Source organism: Echinops telfairi, unplaced genomic scaffold (genome assembly GCF_000313985.2).
Source record: "Echinops telfairi isolate 266 unplaced genomic scaffold, ASM31398v2 ScPeMD7_7462;HRSCAF=8500, whole genome shotgun sequence".
Classification (NCBI taxonomy): domain Eukaryota; kingdom Metazoa; phylum Chordata; class Mammalia; order Afrosoricida; family Tenrecidae; genus Echinops; species Echinops telfairi.
The window spans coordinates 5,257,388-5,277,966 of NW_022111362.1; the positions used below are offsets into that span (position 1 = coordinate 5,257,388).

The window sequence follows — 20,579 nt, forward strand, 5'->3', positions numbered from 1 at the left end:
CTGCGGGAGAAAGACAAGGCTTTCTACTCTTGCAAAGAGTTACAGTCTCAGAAGTACAGGGGCAGTTTTACCCTCCCTATGGGGACGCTGTGAGTCTGAATCAACCCAACAGCAGTGATTTTTGGTTTTGGATCGAGATATAAAATACACTGAAACACACACATCTTGAGGGTTCATCTTGAAGAATATGTATACACATACCTACATTATGCACAGGGGCTCAAGGGTGCCCCTCCCACTTAGAGACCCAGGCACACCTACTCTTTGATTTCAATTCCACAGACAAGTGTTGCTTGCTCCTGAACCCACATACATGTGGCCACTCATATTTACCCTCAGAACCTCACTCTGAGTGGGGTCATGGTCTTGGTTCATCACACCTCTACTCTGGTAGTGGTTCACCCGTTTCTGTTGCCTTATGGAGCTCCGCTGCCTGTGTGATTGGCATCATGGCTTCATTTTCCTTTTGGTGATAGTCTCTGGTTTGGGGTTCTTGTGAACAGGGCAGCTCTGGACATCCCCACAAGGGGACATAGGCCTTCATGTCTGTATTACCCCAGGATAATATTTTTGGACATCGAGGCTTTATGTTTACAAATATGTTTAGTAGAGCTTTCAGTATGACTATACCTGCCGGTGAAGAAAACAGATATACTTACGATTGGACCCATAAACAATATGACAAATGGTGAAGAAATTGATGTTGTCAAGAGTGTTATTCTACTGGGACTAGCAATTCACATCTGCGGAAGCAGCATTCAATAAATGAGGTGATGTATTTCATTGGGTAAATCCACAACAAAAGACCTCTTTAAAATGTTAAAACAAACAAGCAAACAAAAACAAAGATTCCTCTGATCCAAGCCATGGTCTTTTCAATTGCTTCATATGTGTGTGAAAGCGGGACAGTGAAAACCAAAAAGACGCATTGATGTATTGGTGAAGAATATTGACTATTGAATGGACTGCCAGAGAATGGACAGATGTGTCTAGGACAATGTATCCGGCATGCTCCTTAGATGTGAGAATGGTGAAACTTTGTCTTGCTTACTTTGCACATATCATCAGAAAAGACCATTTTCTTGAAAAGGACATCATGGTCAGTAAAAATGAGAGAAGCCTTCAATGAGAAGCTTTGACACAATAACAGCAACAACGGATTTAGGCATACCAGATATCATGAGGATAGTGCAGGACTAGGTAATATTTCCTTTTGTTATTTGTAAAATTTCCATGAGCCAAGGCCAACTCAGAAGTAACTAACAACGACGACCAAACAATGGTCCAAAAATATCAGCTCTATGCACTTTCACATGTTAAGAGAAATGTCCAAATTGCTGTACCAGATTACATCCCAGAGTGTGTGTATGAACACCCTTGCCACCTCTTTACTGGCGAGTTTCACATTGAAATCTACATTTCTTGGATGACATAGCATGGTTTTATATCCTTTAGGAAAATTATAGTTTGTTCCACTCAACAGCCTATCCTTTGGGTTTCCACTGGGGTCTATTGATGTCTTTTCCCTCTTGCTATGTGGTTTCAGTGGGAGAGCCGATCAACCATGAGGCCTGGGAGTGGCTGCACAAGGTCGTGGGGGACAACAGATGCACACTGGTTGACACCTGGTGGCAGACAGGTGAGAATGTCCCTGATGATGCGGTGGGATCACTGGGCACCACTTCCGGGGCAACTCTTGCCTTGAGCGAGGACACTGGCTGTTAGCACTCTCCTGTCCATTCACACATCTGGATGTTCAGACAGTCAGCTCAGAAACTCTGGGCTCAGTCTTGCTGTTAGATATGTGCTGTGTAGCTGCCTGTCTGAGGCCAGTCTGCTAGTCTAAAATGGAGGTCTTGTCTCCCGGGCGTCTTAAAGAGGTTCGTGATGTCGTTAAAGTGAGTTGCTAAGAGCTTCGTGTGGAACCAGACCTGGTTCAAGCTGTTAACTATAGGAGCCCTTTCCTGAACACAAGAACATCTGTGGGTGAGGGGGCCTACTGGGCTTTTAGTGGTTAAATGACGTGAGACTACATTTAAACTTTAGTGGGAAAGGGAGTTTTCTCGGTCGTGATTTTATTTTCCCTCTTTTTGGATGTCTGATTTAGTAGGCTGTTTGGGGTGCTTCATGGTATACAATGATACAGTGAGCCTGGCCTAGGTCTGCTGCAGAAGCAGGGCACCCCCACCCCCAAATCACACTGTTGGAGGGAAATCAGTTTGTGGTGCCCAGTGCCTCCTTTTCATCAAGTCTGGATAAGTGGGTGCGATCCCAGGCCACTAACTTTCTTCCTCCTCTGCAGAGACAGGCGGCATCTGCATCTCTCCACGGCCCTCAGAGGAGGGCGCTGAGATCATCCCCAGCATGGCCATGAGACCTTTCTTTGGCATTATCCCAGTTGTTATGGACGAGAAGGTGTGTGTAATCACAGGATAGCCCCCTTCCTGTCCAGGCCTCTATCTCCACAGCCCTAGCATGTCTAGGTATGCTGTACCTGTACCACTTGGGCCCAGAGCTTGTCCTGTATCAGCACTCACCTTTCTCTCAAAGGAAGACTGTCAGCCTGGGGGTGGTGACAAGTGAGCCTGGGGTTCCCTCAGACCCTTGCATGTAGCTCCTTTGGATCCATTCAGAGTGTGCCCTCTATGGGCCAGGGCAGGACCGCACTAATTTGTCACTCAAGCTTGAATCTGCCTCTCTGCAGGGGAGCACAATGGAGGGCAACGATGTCTCTGGGGTGCTATGCTTCCCGCAGGCGTGGCCAGGCATGGCTAGAACCATCTACGGGAGCCACTCTAGATTCATGACTACCTACTTTACAGACTACCCTGGTGAGTGGGCTGGGGTGGGGTGGCCTGCAGCCCTCTCTGCAGACTGCTGGACCAAACTCAGAGATGTTTCTGGATGAGTGCGCTGAGTGTGATGTGGCTCTGCAGCTCAAGACAAGCACGTAAGAGGCACCAGTGTGACTCTCCCACCCATAGCCCTTACTCCGCCTCCTTCATCTCATGGGGCAGGCCCCTACATTAGGGAGCCATATCTGAGGAAAGCAGTGGAGAAACCACCCTGGAAATGATTATGGCAAGGGGTTTTCTCAGGACGTATTCAATCCCCCCCCCCCATTTTTGTGAACACTTTATTCTTTTCTTGTGCCTGATGCCATAAATAATTTTCAGTCTTTAGTTTGTAAACAAACTCTTTTTGGAGGGGTGGGGTGGGGACCGGAAGCATCTTGATTTGTGCTTCTTATACCCCGTCTATGCCCTGGTGGCATAGTGGGTTATGATGCCTTGGGCTGCTAATCATAAAGTCAGCAGTTTGAAACCACTCGCCATTCAGTAGCAGAAAGGTGAGCCTTCCTACTCTCCTAAAGATGCACAACTCAGAACCCCCGGAGGCTGCTCTCCTCTCCCATAGGGTTGATACACGTCGGACTTCACTCTCTGACAGTGAGTCTGTAGGTAGCTTCTGTGCCCCATGCATTTGCAGCCGTACTGCCCACCATGTTCAGTTCATCTAGAAGGGAGTCACATCGTACCATGTAGGGCGGTGGCTCTATGAGAATGAGGTGAGGTTTGGGTTTGGGTCAGCAGCCCATGTTGTTGCATGGTCCAGATATGGCCCGAGTGATCACTCAGGATAGGAGCTGGGCACGCTGGCACTGAGTCCCTTCTCTGGGGTTCAGGGCACTACTGCACTGGGGATGGTGTGCACCGCACCAAGGAGGGCTACTACCAGATCACAGGGCGGATAGATGACGTCATCAACATCAGCGGACACCGCGTGGGGACTGCAGAGATTGAGGATGCAATAGTGAGTGACCTGGCCCTCCTGGGCCTCCAGACTGAGCCTACTCACCTGGGGCTGGGTGGGACTGTACACTAAGTGGAGACGTTACTCTGATGCCTGGGGCTACTGGATGTCCCCTTTTTGTTCTTTGCTGTGTTCAGGCCGACCACCCCTCAGTGCCAGAAACTGCTGTCATCGGCTACCCCCATGATATCAAGGGTGAAGGTGAGTATTCAAAACGGGGTCTTTCTAGCCCCTCTGAGAGGGGGCAAACGCAGAGGGTGAGGGTGGGGAGCTGTGGGCAAGCTGGCCCTGGTGCATGCAGATTTTGAGCACTGGGCTCAACAGCTCAAATGTGGGAATTAGGGTCCCTTTTGACATCCCAGGGGACCTGGATGGAGTGGGAGCTGAGTGTGTGTGTGTGTGTCTTCATCTGTCCTTGCTGGCAGCCATGGAACATTGTCAGTTTCTGTGATAAAATCCCCCCTGCCCTGCTCACAGAACATAGTTCCATGGGCTTGTCCAAGTGCCTGGTGACACGCATGCTGGTCAGGGTGTGCCCTTGGGTGGCTGGGTGGTGAGTGGGGTTCTCTCAGACACCTTAGTGTGTGCACACATGGACATGCTAGAGAATACAGAGTGAATGAATGGGCAGTCCTCTCTATGGAGGGTATGTCGTGGGGCAAACACCACTATTTTCAAAGTGCTTGGGCCTGGGAGGAACAGGACGGATCGACTTGGTGTTGATATGCCAGGTTTGCACTGGCCTCACTCGTTAGACATGGCCAGGACACACACTGACCCTACACCAGGGTATTGACGCTGTGCCTGGGCTGTGCCAGCAGATGGACTCTGCTTGCTGCCTTGTAGAGGCATCCTGTGTTGCGTTGTATCCTGAGTGTTGTCTGTCTTCCTGACCCCATTGTCTGCACTGTGCTGTCTGGACCTACAAGCTCTCTTTACATGGACCACTTCTCCAAATGCTTTTTGAAAAAGCATTTCCTTTCAATGAAAAGAATGTGTCAGCAACACTTGCTGTTTGTGTGCTTTAGGGGGGATATGTGGGAGATGCGTAGCTGATGTGGGTCACTTGGGGTCTCCCAGGGGCACTGGGTAGTGCTGGAGTCCAAGCAAACCCGCGTGTGTGGGCTTGTGGGTAGTAATACCTCCTCAGCATTGGGAGCTCATCGGGCCCTGAGACTCTTGCTGAGGCCAGCGCACACTGGCAGGGCCCGAGTGGTGAGACTGCGAAGTGCCCTCTCCTGACTCTGCCAATAGGAGCTATACTCCAAGCTTTTTCTGTCTTCTGGAAGCACAGCATCCCTGAAGGGACCCCCAGAAAATAAGTGCAAGACCAAGGGCAGCTCAATGAGCTATGAATTTCAGACCTAGTATGAAGACACAAGGGGTCACTCCATCTCTTGGCGAGGTTCCTCTGTCACATCTGTGCTGGGGTGGGGGTCTTGTTAGTGATGCTGTCCATGCAAGGCTACCTTGGAGCTTGTCCATCATGGAGCCTTGGCAGCTGGGTGGGGCTTGGTGGGCTCTGCAGCCACATGGTCTCTCTTGGCCCTGAATAGTACTCTGTGTTGCCAGGCTTCCAGTGTCTACTGTGCTGGGATTGGGGAGTTTATATGTTGTGGATCTGATGACTGGCATTTCCTAATTTCTAACAGTTTGGGCAATGCATAAGAGTAATCCCTCATAGGTCTTGGTAGACACTATCTACTAATGTTGTTTTGTTCTCTATCCTGTTCCCTCTGTTCTGCATTTGATTTAACCAAGGTGAGTCCCTGGGTCTTGTGGCTCTGGACCTGATGAGCATCTGTTGTCTCTGGTTTGGGCACTCCTTGCTGGGACAAGTGGGTGGTTACCTGGAGAAGATTGGAATCAGAACCATTCATCAAACCCTACACAAAGATTAATTCCAGATAGAGACACTAAGAGGCACTTTAAGTCTACCCTATGCCATGGCAGGCTATGGGAAAGTCAAACCTCACTCATATAGGCTCTGTAGATACACAGTCCAGTCCGACAGAATGCTGTAGTGTTGGGTAGGTGGCACATGAAACAGGGCTGCTGTGTTGGCCAGCACATTTCCACAAGGGTGGCACTGGCTTGCTGTGCCACAAGCACCACCTCATGGGTGTCTTCTTTTTTTTAAAGATCTGAAGGTTGTTTTTATTTTTATTAATTAATTTATTTTTAAAAATAATTTTATTGGGGGCTCGTAAAACTCTTATCACAATCCATAAATCCATCTACTGTGCCAAGCACATTTGTACATATATTGCCATCATTGTTTTCAAAGCATTTTCTTTCTACTTGAGCCCTTGGTATCAGCTCCTCATTTTCCCCCTCCCTCATGAACCCTTGATAATTGATAACTTATTATTTTTTCATGTCTTGCACTGTCTGATGTCTCCCTTTACCCCACTGTCTGTTGTCCATCCCCCTGGGAAGGGGTTACAGTAGATCATTGTGATAGATTCCCCCCCCACCCTTCCCATTCCCCTCCTTGTATTGCTACTCTCAATATTGGTCCCGAGGAGTTTTATCTGTCCTGGGTTCCCTGTGTTTCCAGCTCTTATCTGTACCCATGCACATGTTCTGTCTAGCCAGATTTGTAAGGTAGAATTAAGGTCATGATAGTGGAAGGGAGGAACCATTAAAGAACCAGAGGAAAGCCGTATGTTTCATTGGTGCTATACTGCACCCTGACTGGCCCGTCTTCTCCCCACAACCCTTCTGTAAGGGGATGTCAAATTGCTTACAGATTGGCTTTGGGCCTCCACTCTGCACTGCCCCCCCCCCCCCCCCCCCCCCCCCCCCCCCGCCCCCAATTCATATTATGATTTTTTTGCTCTAGGTATTTGATCCCTGATACCTGATCCCCTTGATAGCTCATGATCACACAGGCCTCATCGGTGTCTTCTATCAGGATGCTATGGGAATTTCCCAGGGATGGGTCTTTCAGGGAGGTTAAGTATCTGCCCGGGTCACACGCAGCCAGTCAGGAACAGTTATGTTCATCACACACAGGACAATCACAGGAATGTTCTATGGAGCTGTTAGATGTTAGAATGTTCTATGGAGCTGTTAGAGGGGTGTAGCTAAAGAAACCAGCTCATGCAGTGTCACCAATATGTGATCGTTAAGTCCTTTGGATTGGCGGTGATTTGTATCAAGCACTCTGCTTTGGGTATGGTTTGTAGTTTAGCACACCCCAAGCCATTGGTTTCCTTCCAGCTGCGTTTGCCTTCATCGTGTTGAAAACTGGTGCAGATGACACAGACGTGGTGGCGAGAGAACTCAAGTCGCTAGTGGCCACCAAGATTGCCAAGTATGCTGTGCCCGACCAGATTCTGGTGAGTAACTAACTCAGGGGATGTCAACTGTGAGTGTACTGCTACCAAACCTGACCTTAGCGGAGGAGAGAGGAATATAGCACCAAAACTTTACACAACTCACCGTTTGTGAAACTGTTCTAGTCAGTATTCAATATGCTCTTATTTGGCATATACAGGAGCAGGACTGAGTGGTGAAGACATGAGGGATTTTAACTAGAAAAGCATATACACAGTACTAGATTTCCCCAGCCTCCATGTGGTCTGTGAAGTTGCTTTCCCCAAACCTCTTGGTGTTGGGGAAGGAGGTAGAGCCAGATCCCTTTTGGGGGAGTCTCTATTTGAGTCCCTTTCTGGAAAGAAATGCATAACCTGTTCATCCCCTCCAGCCGTTTTGTGTCATCCTTTATCAATACTCCTCCTCTAGCGACGCCTTGATTTTGTGACGATCTTCTGAGACAGGAGGCCCACGTTCACATCATGGATGGGAGCTTTGGGACTTCAGCATTATCATTTGCTACTTGGCATTTTAAATAGTCAAACTATTGGGTTGTTGGCCAGTCTTAGGGCTATCTATACAAAATTATACAGGATAGAACATCACTATTAAAGATCTCCATGCACGACAAGTTCCATAAAATCTGGCATGATTGCTTGAAAATGTTACAGATTAAATGTTCAAACATTGAAGATTAAGGCTTCCTCTCAGGTAAATCTCACCTCTTCTGTGAGATAAAACCAACTGAGTCCCAGGACAGGGCGGAGATTAGGTGCTATCCCCTCGTGCTTGACTGTACTACTAAAAGAAATCACTTGGGACACAGTCAACTGGAATAAACAGAGGTATCTTCAGTGAGGTATAAACCCTGGACAGGGAGGCCCTCAGTGATCCCTGAATTGATCACAAGCCATTTTGAGAAATGTTTGTCCTGCTCAGGGGCTTGATTTCAGTTTTAGGTGCAGGTGGTTGTAGAAGGAAAAGCTGGGAAAGTCCACAGGCTCTAACATTCTCTGGCAAGGGGACATACCCACCCACCAACCAGTATCACATAATTATCTACCCCTCCACATTCTAACGCTGCATTTGTTCCTCGCCAGGTGGTGAAACGCCTGCCCAAAACAAGGTCTGGAAAAGTCATGAGGCGGCTCCTAAGGAAGATAGTCACCAACAAAACTCAGGATCTCGGGGATATTACCACCCTGGAGGACCCCAACGTCATTGAGGAGATACTGACTACCTACCAGAAGTACAAAGACAGGTCACCCAACTCTTAGTCAGGAGGACATGCCTCAACCTGAAAGTCTTTGACTACAACTAAGTGACCAAGTCCCTTATGTTCCCAGAATGTAGTTCTGAGATTGTCTCCCCTCTGCCCCCCCAACCCCCGCTAGATGTCTCAGAAGATGCCCTTTCTCAGCCTATAATCCCCATTGTTGCGAATGTGAAGTAAACTCAGATAAAATCCCATTCTTTCTACTCGAAAACTCACAGATGTAACCCATATGAGGCACAGTCAGATGTGAGCCAGACTTGTTGCGTTGTCCTGAATTTGGCTTTCAGGAGTAAAAAATCATTTTCTTCCCACTTCCTATTGCAACTACACAGGAAGGTGTGAAACTTGGTAAAATATGCCAGCTCAGAGAATTTAGAACTAGAAGCAATAAGGTTTTCCCAGATGTTTCTAGGTACAAAAGTCAGAAAATTTATTTTTCTACATTTATATTTTGGGAAAGTAAAGTACATGCTCTCTGTAACAATTACAATTTATAAAATCTTCTCCTTTGCCTGGTAGGGAATTGTTCTGAGAATTGGAGCACTTTTAATTACCCTTTTGTAAATTTGGAAATCTGACTTAGAAATATTTGTACTTCTAAACACAGCTGTCTTGAGAAGGTCAGATATGTAGTATGCTGACCTGGTGTATTGTTCTCTTGTGACTGGTTTATTATAATGAAAACTCCTAGAAGCTGGAGTATGAACTACCCTCGTAACATGTTTTTGGCGCCAAGCTTTGCTCTAGAAAGCTTTTGCTTTTTGCCTCCAGTATATACATGAGCTTTTTAAGGGAGGCCTGCAAGAAGTCAGGCGATTGTTTACAGCACTTATTGGTGAATCTGAGCCCTGGGAAAATGCTGCCCATTTCATTCCGGGGCTGGGTGTTCGTAGCAATTTGTTCCCTATCCAGTGACTTGGAGCACCGAACCAAGGATTTTTTGCTTCTTAAATCAATGTGCCTTACATCTGTTGAACATTAGCAAGATGATATAAATCATTTAGCCACAATATGCTTATTCACTAGGTAAGTGTGCATGGAGGAGAGTGTGGAGCAGGGTGAGGTTATATGGAGAACATCGATCAGCAGTCATTTATCACACCCCTATGCAACTAAGGGCACACACAAGACCTGTATTGTCTTATCATGATGCAGTTGATGAAATTGCTAATATAAAGCCATCGAGGAATGAAGGGCCCCACAGACGGATTTTTACAGGAGTCCAATAAAGCTTTGTTTCATTCATTTATTTGTTATGATGGTTTCAATCAAGCAATGCTATTCTCTTTGTGTGAATATACCGTATATACTTGTGTATAAGCCGAGTTTTTTCAGCACATTTTTAATGCAGTTTTTATGGTAAAATTAGGTGCCTCAGCTGATATTTGAGTCGGTTTATACTTGAGTATATACAGCAGTTATATGGATAAAATGGGAAGTGGTCCTGAGTAAATAGTATGCAGGCTGTTCCTGAGCTCCTATAACTACACAAGAGGGAAAGTAAATCCAATTCCATACGAACTCAAAGCTGATTCCCACAAGGCAGAGAGCAGACATGCCTCCACTTAGCAACTTCGTTTACCATATTCTGACACCAACCATCCCTCACACAGCACTCGACTTATCTGTTGAGTTTGCTAATCAGCTGTAATGATCACACAGAACTCACAGACAATACTCATGATTATGGAGTTTATAAAGGAAATCGGTTACACGTCAGGATCAGAAATGTTAAAGGAACAGGTATTTTGTTTACAGCAACCCCTTCTCAGTCATGGTGGTGCTTGGCCTCAGCCACTTGGCTCCTGTTCTGTAGCTTTGCTCAAGCAAGTGTTACAAACAAAGCTCCATTCCTGCTGATAAATACTCAAGGACACCTCACTCTGTAGACCAGTCTCCTGCCTGAAGACATTCAGCTTTCCTCATTCTGTGAGCCTGGAAGCCCACTGCTGTGGATGCTATTCTAGGTGTTGCGACCACCTCTTTGTGCAGGGATCTAGGATGCACTTCACTCAGCTCTTCCTTCTTGATAGTTGTGGAATTCTGTTTCTACTTGTGAGAGGGCTCATTTTATACTAGTAAAATGGCAAAACTGACCAATCCCCTTATATTAGTTCCTTACATTTTCTACTTGGCCAACTGTCTGGAAGAGGTCCACATTTTGCATTTCAAAGAAAAGTTACCCAACAGAATGCTCAAATTATAGAACCAATATCGATGACACATGCAAGTAAATTTTTGGTGAAGCTCATCCAACAATGGTTGCAGCTGTTCATTGACAGGGAGCTGCCAGAGGTTCAGGCTAGATTGGAAAAAATACATAATTTATGATATCAGATGGATGTTGGCTGAAAGCAGAGAATATCAGGAAGATATTTTCTTGCATTTTTTTGACTATGTAAAAGCATTCAACTGTGTGGATCATAAAAAAACAACAACTATGGATAACATTGAAAAGAGTGGGAATCCCAGAACACTTCATTGTGATCATGTGGAACCTGTACATGGATCTAGAGGCAGTTGTATGAACAGAACAAGAGAATACTGAATGGTTAAAGATCAGGAAAGGTGTGAGTGTTGCATCCTCTCCCTTCTCTTTATGCTGATCAAATAATCAGAGAAGCTACATTATAAGGAGAAAAATGTGGCATTGAGATGGGAGGAAGGCTTATTACAACTGCCCTATGTAGATGTCACAACCTTGCTTGCTGAAAATGAGGACTTGAAGCACTTGCTGATGAAGATCGGGGACTGTAGCCTTCAGTATGGATTACAGCTCAATGTAAAGAAAAACAAACATTTCACAACTAGACCAATGGGTAACATGATAAATGGAGAAATGGGTGAAGTTGTCAAGGAGTTCATCTTGCTTGGATCCACAATGTCTTGTCCCAAACCCTAGTCAGCGCAACTAAGAAGAGAGGACAGACTACTCCATGATTGCAAAGAGGCACTGGAGAGTATGAAATTGGGATCAGAAGTAGCTCATTTGCTGACAATAACGGCTCAAATAGATAATATTTTGTGAGCTCTTATCTGTATGTACCAATGTTCATGCTCTGGTCTAGCCAGATGTGTAAGGTAGAATTGGGGTCATGATAGTGGGGGGTGGGGTGGGAAATCATTAAAGAACTAGAGGAATGCTGTATGTTTCATTGGTGCTATACTGCATCCTGACTGGCTCATCTCTTCCTTGTGACCCTTCTGTGAGGGGATGTCCAATTGTCTACAGATGAGCTTTGGGTGTCCACTCTGCCCTATCCCTCATTCACATTGATATATTTTTGTTCTGGATCTTTGATGTCTGATACCAGGACAGATAAACTCCTCAGGACCAATAATGAGAGTAGCCATACCAGGAAGGCAGGGGAAGGTGCGGTGAGATAGGGGGACTGATGACAATGATCAACATATAACCCCACCCCAGGGAGATGAACAACAGAAAAGTGGGTGAAGGAAGACAGTGGTTGGTGTAAGACATGAAACAAAATAATTTATAAATTATTAATGGTTCACGAGGAAGGGAGGGTGAAAAAAGAGCTGAGACCAAGGGCTCAATAGACAGTAAATATTTAGAAAAGAATGAGGGCGACATATGTTCAAACATGCCTGATTCAATTGATGTATGGATTGTGATGAGTTGTATGAGCCCCCAGTAAAATGATTTAAAAAAATTTGTACGAGCCCCCAATAAAATGATTATCATTTCAATGGACTGATATCACGTTTGCTAATCCTTTCTTCTGTCTGCTCAATTCTGCTACTGGAATATTCTAGTGATTATTTCATTTGTTATTATGCTGTTCCAATCTTGAATTTCCTTTTGATTTGGTTTTATATTTTTAAATTTTCTTGACTTTTTTTGGCGAGACATCATTCTTCTAGTTTGCTTTAGTTCTTTGTAGATAGTTTCCTTTATTGATCCTAGCATACTTAAGATGGCTGATATAAAGTCTTTTACTCAGAAGTCCAATATCTGTGCAATGCAAGATATGGCGGTCAGCAGTTTATCACCATAGACAACAGGGGTACAGTCCTGATCTCTAAGGGGCAGAGTAATATGCTTCCCTAGAATTATTTTGCCCCAGGCTGAAAGCTGGGACATTTATACTCCAACTGCTATCACTGTGGCAAAGGAATTCAGAGGGATTTTAAATTCCTGGGGTCTTTAGCTAATGGGCAATATGAACTATGAAGGTGAGAGAAAGCCCTTGAACAAGTTCAAGCAAGTGTGGGACACGAAGCTGGGAAAGTGTGCAGTGAAGTAGTGAGGTCATGGGTTGTCAATAAGGTAGCATCTGCTACAACAAAATTTAAAGGAAGGCACAAAGCTATCAGAAGGAGCAGCTACACGAGACCCAGGTAACTCTTCCATTTCTATTGGATCTAGAGCAACTACTAGTGACAAGGTGGTCAAGAGAGACTGAAAATCTGAAGCACCGCCTACAGCAGGTCTAGTTAGTCTCAGTGTAAGAGCCTGGATGCACCAGAAACCATATGGACCTGGGATGTGGAGGTCACATTGGTGCTGATGTGAGAGAGCTTCTGAAAACCTCCCCTGGAAAATAATGAGCAGAAAAGTCTCTGTGATCACTTCCACTTAGACAATGCAGTTTGAAGAAAGTGATGAATCCATTAATGGATATTTTACATTCCAGAATAACTTGGGACAGAACAGGAATGCTCCCAGGAATGTAGTGTACAGTAAATTTGTGCACAACTGTGGGATAGGAGGTTGGGAGAAATTCACTTTCTTGTCAGAGCGTAGAGGTATCCTTGAAGCCTGAGCATGGATCATGTAGATGTAGCACCTGTCATACCCCAGTTTTATCCCCTCCCTTAATTTTTTTATTATTATTAGTTGGAATTTAATACATATATCATTCAAAATTTCAATCATTTCAAGTAGAATATACAATTGCTACCACTGTTTCCAAACATTTTTTATCCACCTGGACTCCTTGACATCATTTCCCTTTTATCCCACCTCCACCACTGTACCCCCTCCCCCTCAAATCCCTTATTCAACTTGCTGTCCTTCTAGGTTCATTGATCCCAGGTTTCATATATTGAAAAGTGGGAAAGCATATAACAGCTTCAAGAGGGTGGCCTCCATTGACATAGCATCTGAGATACACTCGAATATGAACAAACAAAAACTGAAGAAAATATAAACAAAAAATACAGAAAAATTTGGAAACCAGATCAGGTCCAGCCCACATCATGGGGGGTGGCGGGGGGTGGGGTGGGGTGGGGGGCAGACCTACTAACAAAGTTTTAAATGTTCAGGTCAGATTTATGCCTTTGATCTCCTCTCTCCCAAGCACTTCATTTAGTGACCACTTTCCTCCCATCAATTTTAGATGGGAGTTCTCTGGAGGCTTATTTTCTGAGTAGTTCCACAAATGAATCTTGGACTCCCACTCTCATCCATCGCCTTCTGCACACTGGATTCGCACAATTTAGGCTCTAACATGGCTCCCTTCTTTGACTTTGGGTTACATGGAGTCCAGTCCTTCAGTGACTGATGATGGTGTGCTTCTTCCATGTGGACTTAGTTGAGATCTCACATAGATGGCTGCTTTGAAGACCCCAGATGCTATTTTATCTGATAGCCAGGTACCATCTAATTTCTTTGCCACATTTTGCTATAGGACCCATATCTTGTGTTCACTTTCTGAGGGTGAGTATCAAGCAAGGCCATGATGTAAGAACTACTTGTTCTTAAGTTGTAGCTAGGATTTAGTGTAAGCCGCAAACTCATTCCTGGATGTAGGTTTTGGTTTTTTTTCTCTCACTTTATTATTGAGAGTTAATACACATATATCATTCAATAGTTAAATCAACTAAGTCAAGTCCTCAGTCACTGAAGGATTGTAAATCATATAATCCGAAGTGGAAGGAGGGATTGTATCAGAGCCTAAATTGTGAGAATCCAGTTTGCCAAAGGCTATGGATGACAGTGGGAGCCCAAGATACATTTGTGGGAATTACATAGGAAATGAGCTCTGGTGATCGCCCTCTATCCACAATTGAGGGCTGGGAGGAAAGTGGTTACTAAACAGAGTGCATTGGAGAGATGAATATAGAAGAACAAAGGCATAAATCTGACTTCACCAGTTAAAACTTTTTCAGTTGATTCCCCTTCTGCTGCATGCTGGACTTGATCAACATTTTCCCTATTTTTGTTCATTTATATTTGGGTGTATCTCAGAGGTATTCTGTCATTGGAGGTCACCCTCTTGAAGTTGTATTATGTTTCCCTGTTTCAGTATATGAACTACAGGAGTGATGAACCTATAGGGGCAGCAAGTAGAATACGGGTTGTGGGGGAGGGAGGTATAGTGGTGGTGTTGGTGGGGTGTGTGTAAAAGGGAGATGATGTCAAGGAGTCCAGGAAGTAAAAGAATGTTTGGAAACGGATTTGGAAAATGTTTGGTATCAATTGTACAATTCTACTTGACATGATGAAACTATGGAATGATATGGAATGAAACTCTCCATTAATAATACATTCTTTTTTAAAGACCTGCTATTGGGGAACTGGGCACGTAATTGGCTAATGCAGCTGCAACGGATGGAGCCACACATGTAAAATGTCAGGACAGTAGGTGAAGCAAAGAATTAATAAGCAAAGTACACTTTGAGAGGTAAGCAGATTTCCTCAGAAGCTGAGGAGGTCAAGGTCTGGGAACAATGTGCTCGATTTTATATGGGTGTGGGGAATGGTTACATTGGCTAGTTTAAGCCCAAACCGAGTTTTCTCATTGATCCTAAACCTGGTGTTCTGCTTCATTGATGAGGCCTCAGATTGATTGGTCTTTTGGGCGGCCTTTGATTGGTCAGTGAGGTCTCTGTTGGTTGGTCCATTGTTTGGCAATTGGTTGTTTGGATTGCTGTCTGGACTGCCTGCCAGGATGCAGGCAGCTCAGGGGTGAGTCATTATGAGTCATCACTTTTTCTGGGGGTGAGAGGGTGAGTGGTTGATTGGCCTTCAATCGGACTCTAACAGTAATCAGGACAGACAGCCCTTGTTCAGGGCATAACCCTACCACCTGCCCCTGGAAGACATCATACTTGGTAAAGTAGGTCCGCGAAAAAGAGTGACAACGGCAACCAACAATGGACTCAAATATAATCAATGTGAGGACGTCACAGGACAGGGAAGTGTTTTCTTCTGTTGTACACAGAGTCACCATGAGTTGGAATCGCCTTGATGGTACCTAACATGAATCATGGTGTTGATGCCTTAATAAAAGAGCACTGTTCCCTCTGACACAACAGCTAACACCTCAGTTCTGCAAGCGTGTTAGTTATGCTTATTATTGCCTCACTGTTGGAAATAAAACAAGATGAAAAAGGAGCTGATACCAAGGTGTGTTAGTCTAGGGAAACAAATCTACAGAAACTCATATGTATATAAAAAAAGTTCTATATAAAGGGTAAGTGTACATTCAGAAAGCATCCCAACCCAGTCCAAGCCCATAAGTCCAACATTAGCCCGTATGTCCAACACCAATCTACAAAGTCCTCCTCCATCTCACAAAACAGACGCAATGACGCCAACTGCAGGAGGAAAGCCGAGTCAGTGAATGTGTAAGCATCTCAGCGCTGACAGGTGTCTCCACAGGGCTGCTCCAGCACCCAGGGCTGCATCGGGGTAGGTCCATGTGGAGTCTCCTCAGGGAAGTCTTGCAGGAAGTGAGCCTTGCAAGCAAAAGCAGGGACTGGCTAAGGCAGCTGCACCTGGTCCTACCCCCAGAGAGCAAGAGACCAGAGAACTACAAAAGCGAGGCTCACAGAGCTATTTATCTCTGTGCCCTTCAATTAATCCCACATGTGCAAATCGGCCTGGTTGGCACAATAAACCTTAACTGTCTCACAAGGGCTCAAGTAGAAAGAAAATGTTTTGATAATGATGATGGCAACAAATGTACAAATGTGCTTGACACAATGGATGGATGTATGGATTGTGTTAAGAGCTGTACGAGCCCCCAATAATAAAAATGATTTAAAAAAAAAGAAAGTGGCAATTAGGGGGCCGGGGCCTGGTGAGCCCGCGGTGCGGCCCTTCGCTTTCCGAGCTCAGCGCTCACTCGGGCCGCTGTGGGCTTCTGGTCCCTGGCGAGGCCACTGCCCTGCGGAGCCCCGTGTCGCAGCCTGACCAGCTTACCTGGGGATCCGGGGAAGCCGCCGAGGAGGGACCGGCTGGGCGAGCGGAAGGGGCGGGGCCGGCGACGCGGCACCGACGTGGGTGTGACATCATCGGGCGCGCCCGCCGCGCCTGCGCTCCTCCAGGAAGGGCGAGCTGCAAAGGGGAGCGAGGCTCTGCTCTAGTGCGACTCTGCCTGCGCTCGTGCCCGAGCAGGGCAGCGGCTGCACGGGCACCATGAGTGAGCCAGACGGGTTGCGGCAGCGTCGGCCCCTGCGGCCTCAGATTGTTACGGATGATGGCCAGGCCCAGGAGGCTAAGGACGGCAGGTAAAGCAGACCTCCCCCTCAGCCCCCTCCAGGAGAGGGGCCCTCCAGAACAAGGAGGAAGGCAAGAACAGTATCGGGATAAAGACAGCGCCCCAAACGATGTGTGCACTCTCATTTTCCAGGGAAGGGAACTGGCTTCAGCTACGCGGATACACCTGTCAGGTTCCGCTGGCTTAGGGTTCATCTCCCACCCGATCGCTGTGCCCTGCCCTTGCCTCGCCCTCTCTCTGGCTCCATCCTCCAACTCGCCCTACTTCCCACCTGCTGGCTCACAGGAATTCTCCCCCTGACTCTCAGGAGAAAGCCACCTGGCCCAGCACCCTATGTCTAACTGGCACTGCACTGGAGAGAAGTCTGCCTTGTGATCTATTCAAGATCTGGCTTCTAGCTCTCCATCTTCATGTGCGCCCCGCTTCCAGTGCGTGGCCAGTCCTCACCTCAGACCTCAGGAGAGGACAGTGAACAGAAGTGACACTGTCAGGCAGTGTTTGTGAGAATTCCTGGCAGGGCCGGATAAGCATAGATTTTTTTGCCTTTTGTTTTCCTCTTCCAGTCTTACAGAAGTTTTACTTTGGTTAGCTAAAAACAGAAACACAACCTTTCCACACTTTAATTCAACTTAAGATAAAGTTCTTTTTAAAAGTTGTGTTCGGAGTTTCATAACTGAGTTTTTAGGGGACAACCAAGACATCCCAGCGGCCAAACCCTCTGGTAGTGATTGTCTTACATGTTGATAGGAATATTAGAAATGTTTATTGATCATCAGCAATGTGCCAAGGGTATATTATCAAATGAGGGGTAATATTAACCTCTGACACTGAATTCCTTCACTGATCATATTAAAAGGAGCACATCTGAAAGCAAGCTCTGGCAGAGAGGAGCGGCTAGCCAGTGGTGTCATCACTAATTTTGGCTCTAGAAAGGCAATTCCATAGAGTTCACAAGCTAAAGGGGCCTGGGCTGAGAAGCGAAGGCTGAGGGCCTTTGGCCAGTGAGGAGGTTGTGAGGGTGCTGCAACCATCTTAGCCTGTCCTGAACCAAGGGGTTTTTAAGGACATGGGACTTTCAGTACTGAACTGGGACAAGTTGATCACCCCACAGACTGGCTATTGTGACTTCATTGTCTGCTTATGACTCAAGAACCTTTTTAAGTGGACATGCAAGGATTAGCTGTGCTTTCCTACAGAAGACATGAAAACAGTGCTTTGCTCCTGACATGTTCGCATGAGATGTGAACAAAGAGCTGGGCCTCATTTTGTTCTGAGATGTTACTCTCTGCAAGGCCAGGGCATATAGCATATTTGAGCACACTTGTGAGATGGGCCCAGCCTGGAGGGCAGAGTTAAAGTGTTCTCTGTGAGGACGTATTTTTCTTATTAGTAGAGTAAGATAGATATTCCAAAGTTATCTTTTGCTGCCTGATGTATTGCTTAAGATACCTTCTCGACTTAGTGGTTCATGAACATTGCTCTTATTTTTCCTCTTATGTTTCTTCTTCTTTATTTGATCCCTTTTCTGGAAATTTGCAGTGGTCTTTCTAAAGCGAGTGCTCGTGACCTACCTTCCCTTTTTTTTTCATGCAGGAATAGCTTTATTAAGTCAGAATTGGTACACTTTTTTTAAAAAAAACCATCTATGTAGGATATCCAAACATTTCAAAATTACTCAGAAGGCAATCATAACCTCTTTGGTAAGCACAATGCACTTGCACAATGTTCTCTGTCCCCACTCCCATGATAACCATAGAATCGTCATTGATTTCTTATTTAGTATACCCTTTCACAGCAATTTGTCACAGATTTCGTTGGGAAAACACATTTCTTAACAATTAAGTACATGTTGGAAAGAATACAATTAGATTGATAGGATGTGAAGTGTTTAAACATAATACATCATAGGATTGCACGAAGGGATGTGGTATCTTTCAGTTCCTTTCACCATCTTCTTTTTCCGTCGGAAACATTTCTCTAGAGACCCTCTGCCCGTGCTTTATTCTTACGACGCACCTGGTTCCTTCTTTTTTGCTCCTGTGTCAAGGTTTCAACCATTTGGATTATTGTACATGGGAGAAAGAAACATTATTAATTTACAGGGAACATTTATTGACATCTAATTGTTACAATCCAAATCACAGCACAAAATCAATACTGTTGGGTAACAGGCTACACTGGGATTGGTTCTTGTCAGCACGGTGTAAAGAGGCAGATTGGACACCTTAGATTGGGATTTTACATGATAATGCATTATTTGCCCAGCAGCTTCTCGGTGGCCTTGGGGGATTTCTTCTGGGGAAGCTGTAGGCAGGCAGCAGGCTTGTTTTCCTCGTTCAGCAGCATTAAGAACAGCTCCTTGATGTTGAAGTCGGTCTTGGCAGAGGTCTCCACGAAGGTGCAATTCTACTCCAGCGCATAGATGGTCCCATCTCTCATCCCATGGTCAGCTCATGGTGGCTCTCATCGCATTTGGCACCCACCAGCATGATCGGGGACTTTTGCATGTTGTTACCTTTGATCTCGAGGATCAGCTCATAGAGGCCTTCAGCTCCTTCAGGTCTGCTTCTTGGTAACAGAGTAGACCAGGATGAAGGCGTGGCCCTTGGCAATGGCCAGGTGCTTCAGGCCAGGGTAAAGGTGGCTGCCAGTGGTGTTGGTGATGTGCAGGGCACCCACGCAGTTGTTGCAGTTCATCACCTGGTGGTAGGTGTCTGATGGTCGGCAGGAAGTTGTCGCAGAAGGTGCTATGCACCCATGTCTGCACTTGCACGCTCTTTCCCACGCCGGAATTGCCAAGCACCACCACGCGATAATATTTGCACCACTTCTGGGGCATGAAGGCGCAGATCACCAGCAGGGTGGGCAGAAGACTTAGATGGTGCATCAGCCTTTTCCTGAAGCCAAAGCAGCAGTTGCCAAAATGGGTATTTTGGCGAATGGCCCAGGAGACAGCTCTTCTCCTTTTCCCAGTCCTGACCTACTTTCCTTTTTAACATTTTTATAATGATTTCAAGGAAGTTTCAAAAAGTATTTGGGAAGAATGGAATGAAAATAATGGATTTTTTTGAAGTGTCCACATAGCTGGTTTCATATTTTTCTTCAGTAATATTCCTGTAGTTTTCTTTTGTATTCATTTCTAGCCACCCTTTTGATTATCTTCTTAAGTACATTAAAAATTGAGAGTAATATAAGCAAATCACTATGTATAGTGGGCAAAGTAAATGAATCTGAAGGAAGTAGAAATGTGCTAACTATAAAAAATAAACCTCCGGTGTGCTAAGTAAAATCAAAGAAGCCTTGGAAGATATATTGTCAGGGGAGCCAGCCCTTAACACATCATCACAGGTCCGGTGGGCACAATTGTACAGCGACCATAAGTACAGAGTGTAGTAAAGTCCTAGAGAGCATAAAAGATAGAAGAGAGACTGAAATAATGGAGTCAGGCACATATCATGGCAGCATGCTCACCCCAGCCTCACTTGGTGGTCCACGTGGAGAGAGAGAGGAGAGACGTTTATTGCTAACCAAGGCTTATAACTCTTTTTTATTTTTAAACATTTTATTAGGGGCTCATACAACTGTTATCACAATCCATACACACATCAGTGTGTAAAGCGCATTTGTACATCATTCTCAAAACATTTTCTCTCCACTTAAACCCCCGACATTAGGTCCTCATTTTTCCCCTCCCTCCC

General features: G+C 45.5%; 2 protein-coding genes across 3 annotated transcripts in view; both read left to right on the forward strand.

Annotated features, from left to right (window-relative positions):
- The window catches only part of ACSS1 (acyl-CoA synthetase short chain family member 1), a 52,425-nt gene extending 42,770 nt beyond the window's left edge, over positions 1-9,655 (forward strand). For both annotated transcript variants that reach the window (XM_045283527.1, XM_004717785.2), the window contains 7 exons: positions 1,547-1,639; positions 2,303-2,415; positions 2,705-2,831; positions 3,686-3,813; positions 3,951-4,014; positions 7,039-7,157; positions 8,235-9,655. In XM_045283527.1, the coding sequence (XP_045139462.1) occupies positions 1,547-1,639; positions 2,303-2,415; positions 2,705-2,831; positions 3,686-3,813; positions 3,951-4,014; positions 7,039-7,157; positions 8,235-8,411 (821 nt within the window). In that variant the 3' untranslated portion in view covers positions 8,412-9,655. The remainder of the gene's footprint in view (positions 1-1,546; positions 1,640-2,302; positions 2,416-2,704; positions 2,832-3,685; positions 3,814-3,950; positions 4,015-7,038; positions 7,158-8,234) is intronic.
- A 7,078-nt stretch (positions 9,656-16,733) lies between these two features.
- LOC101653328 (adipocyte plasma membrane associated protein) overlaps positions 16,734-20,579 on the forward strand; it is a 50,546-nt gene continuing 46,700 nt past the window's right edge. The window contains exon 1 of the mRNA XM_004717784.2: positions 16,734-16,891. Coding sequence (XP_004717841.1) covers positions 16,800-16,891 — 92 coding nt within the window. The 5' untranslated portion in view covers positions 16,734-16,799. The remainder of the gene's footprint in view (positions 16,892-20,579) is intronic.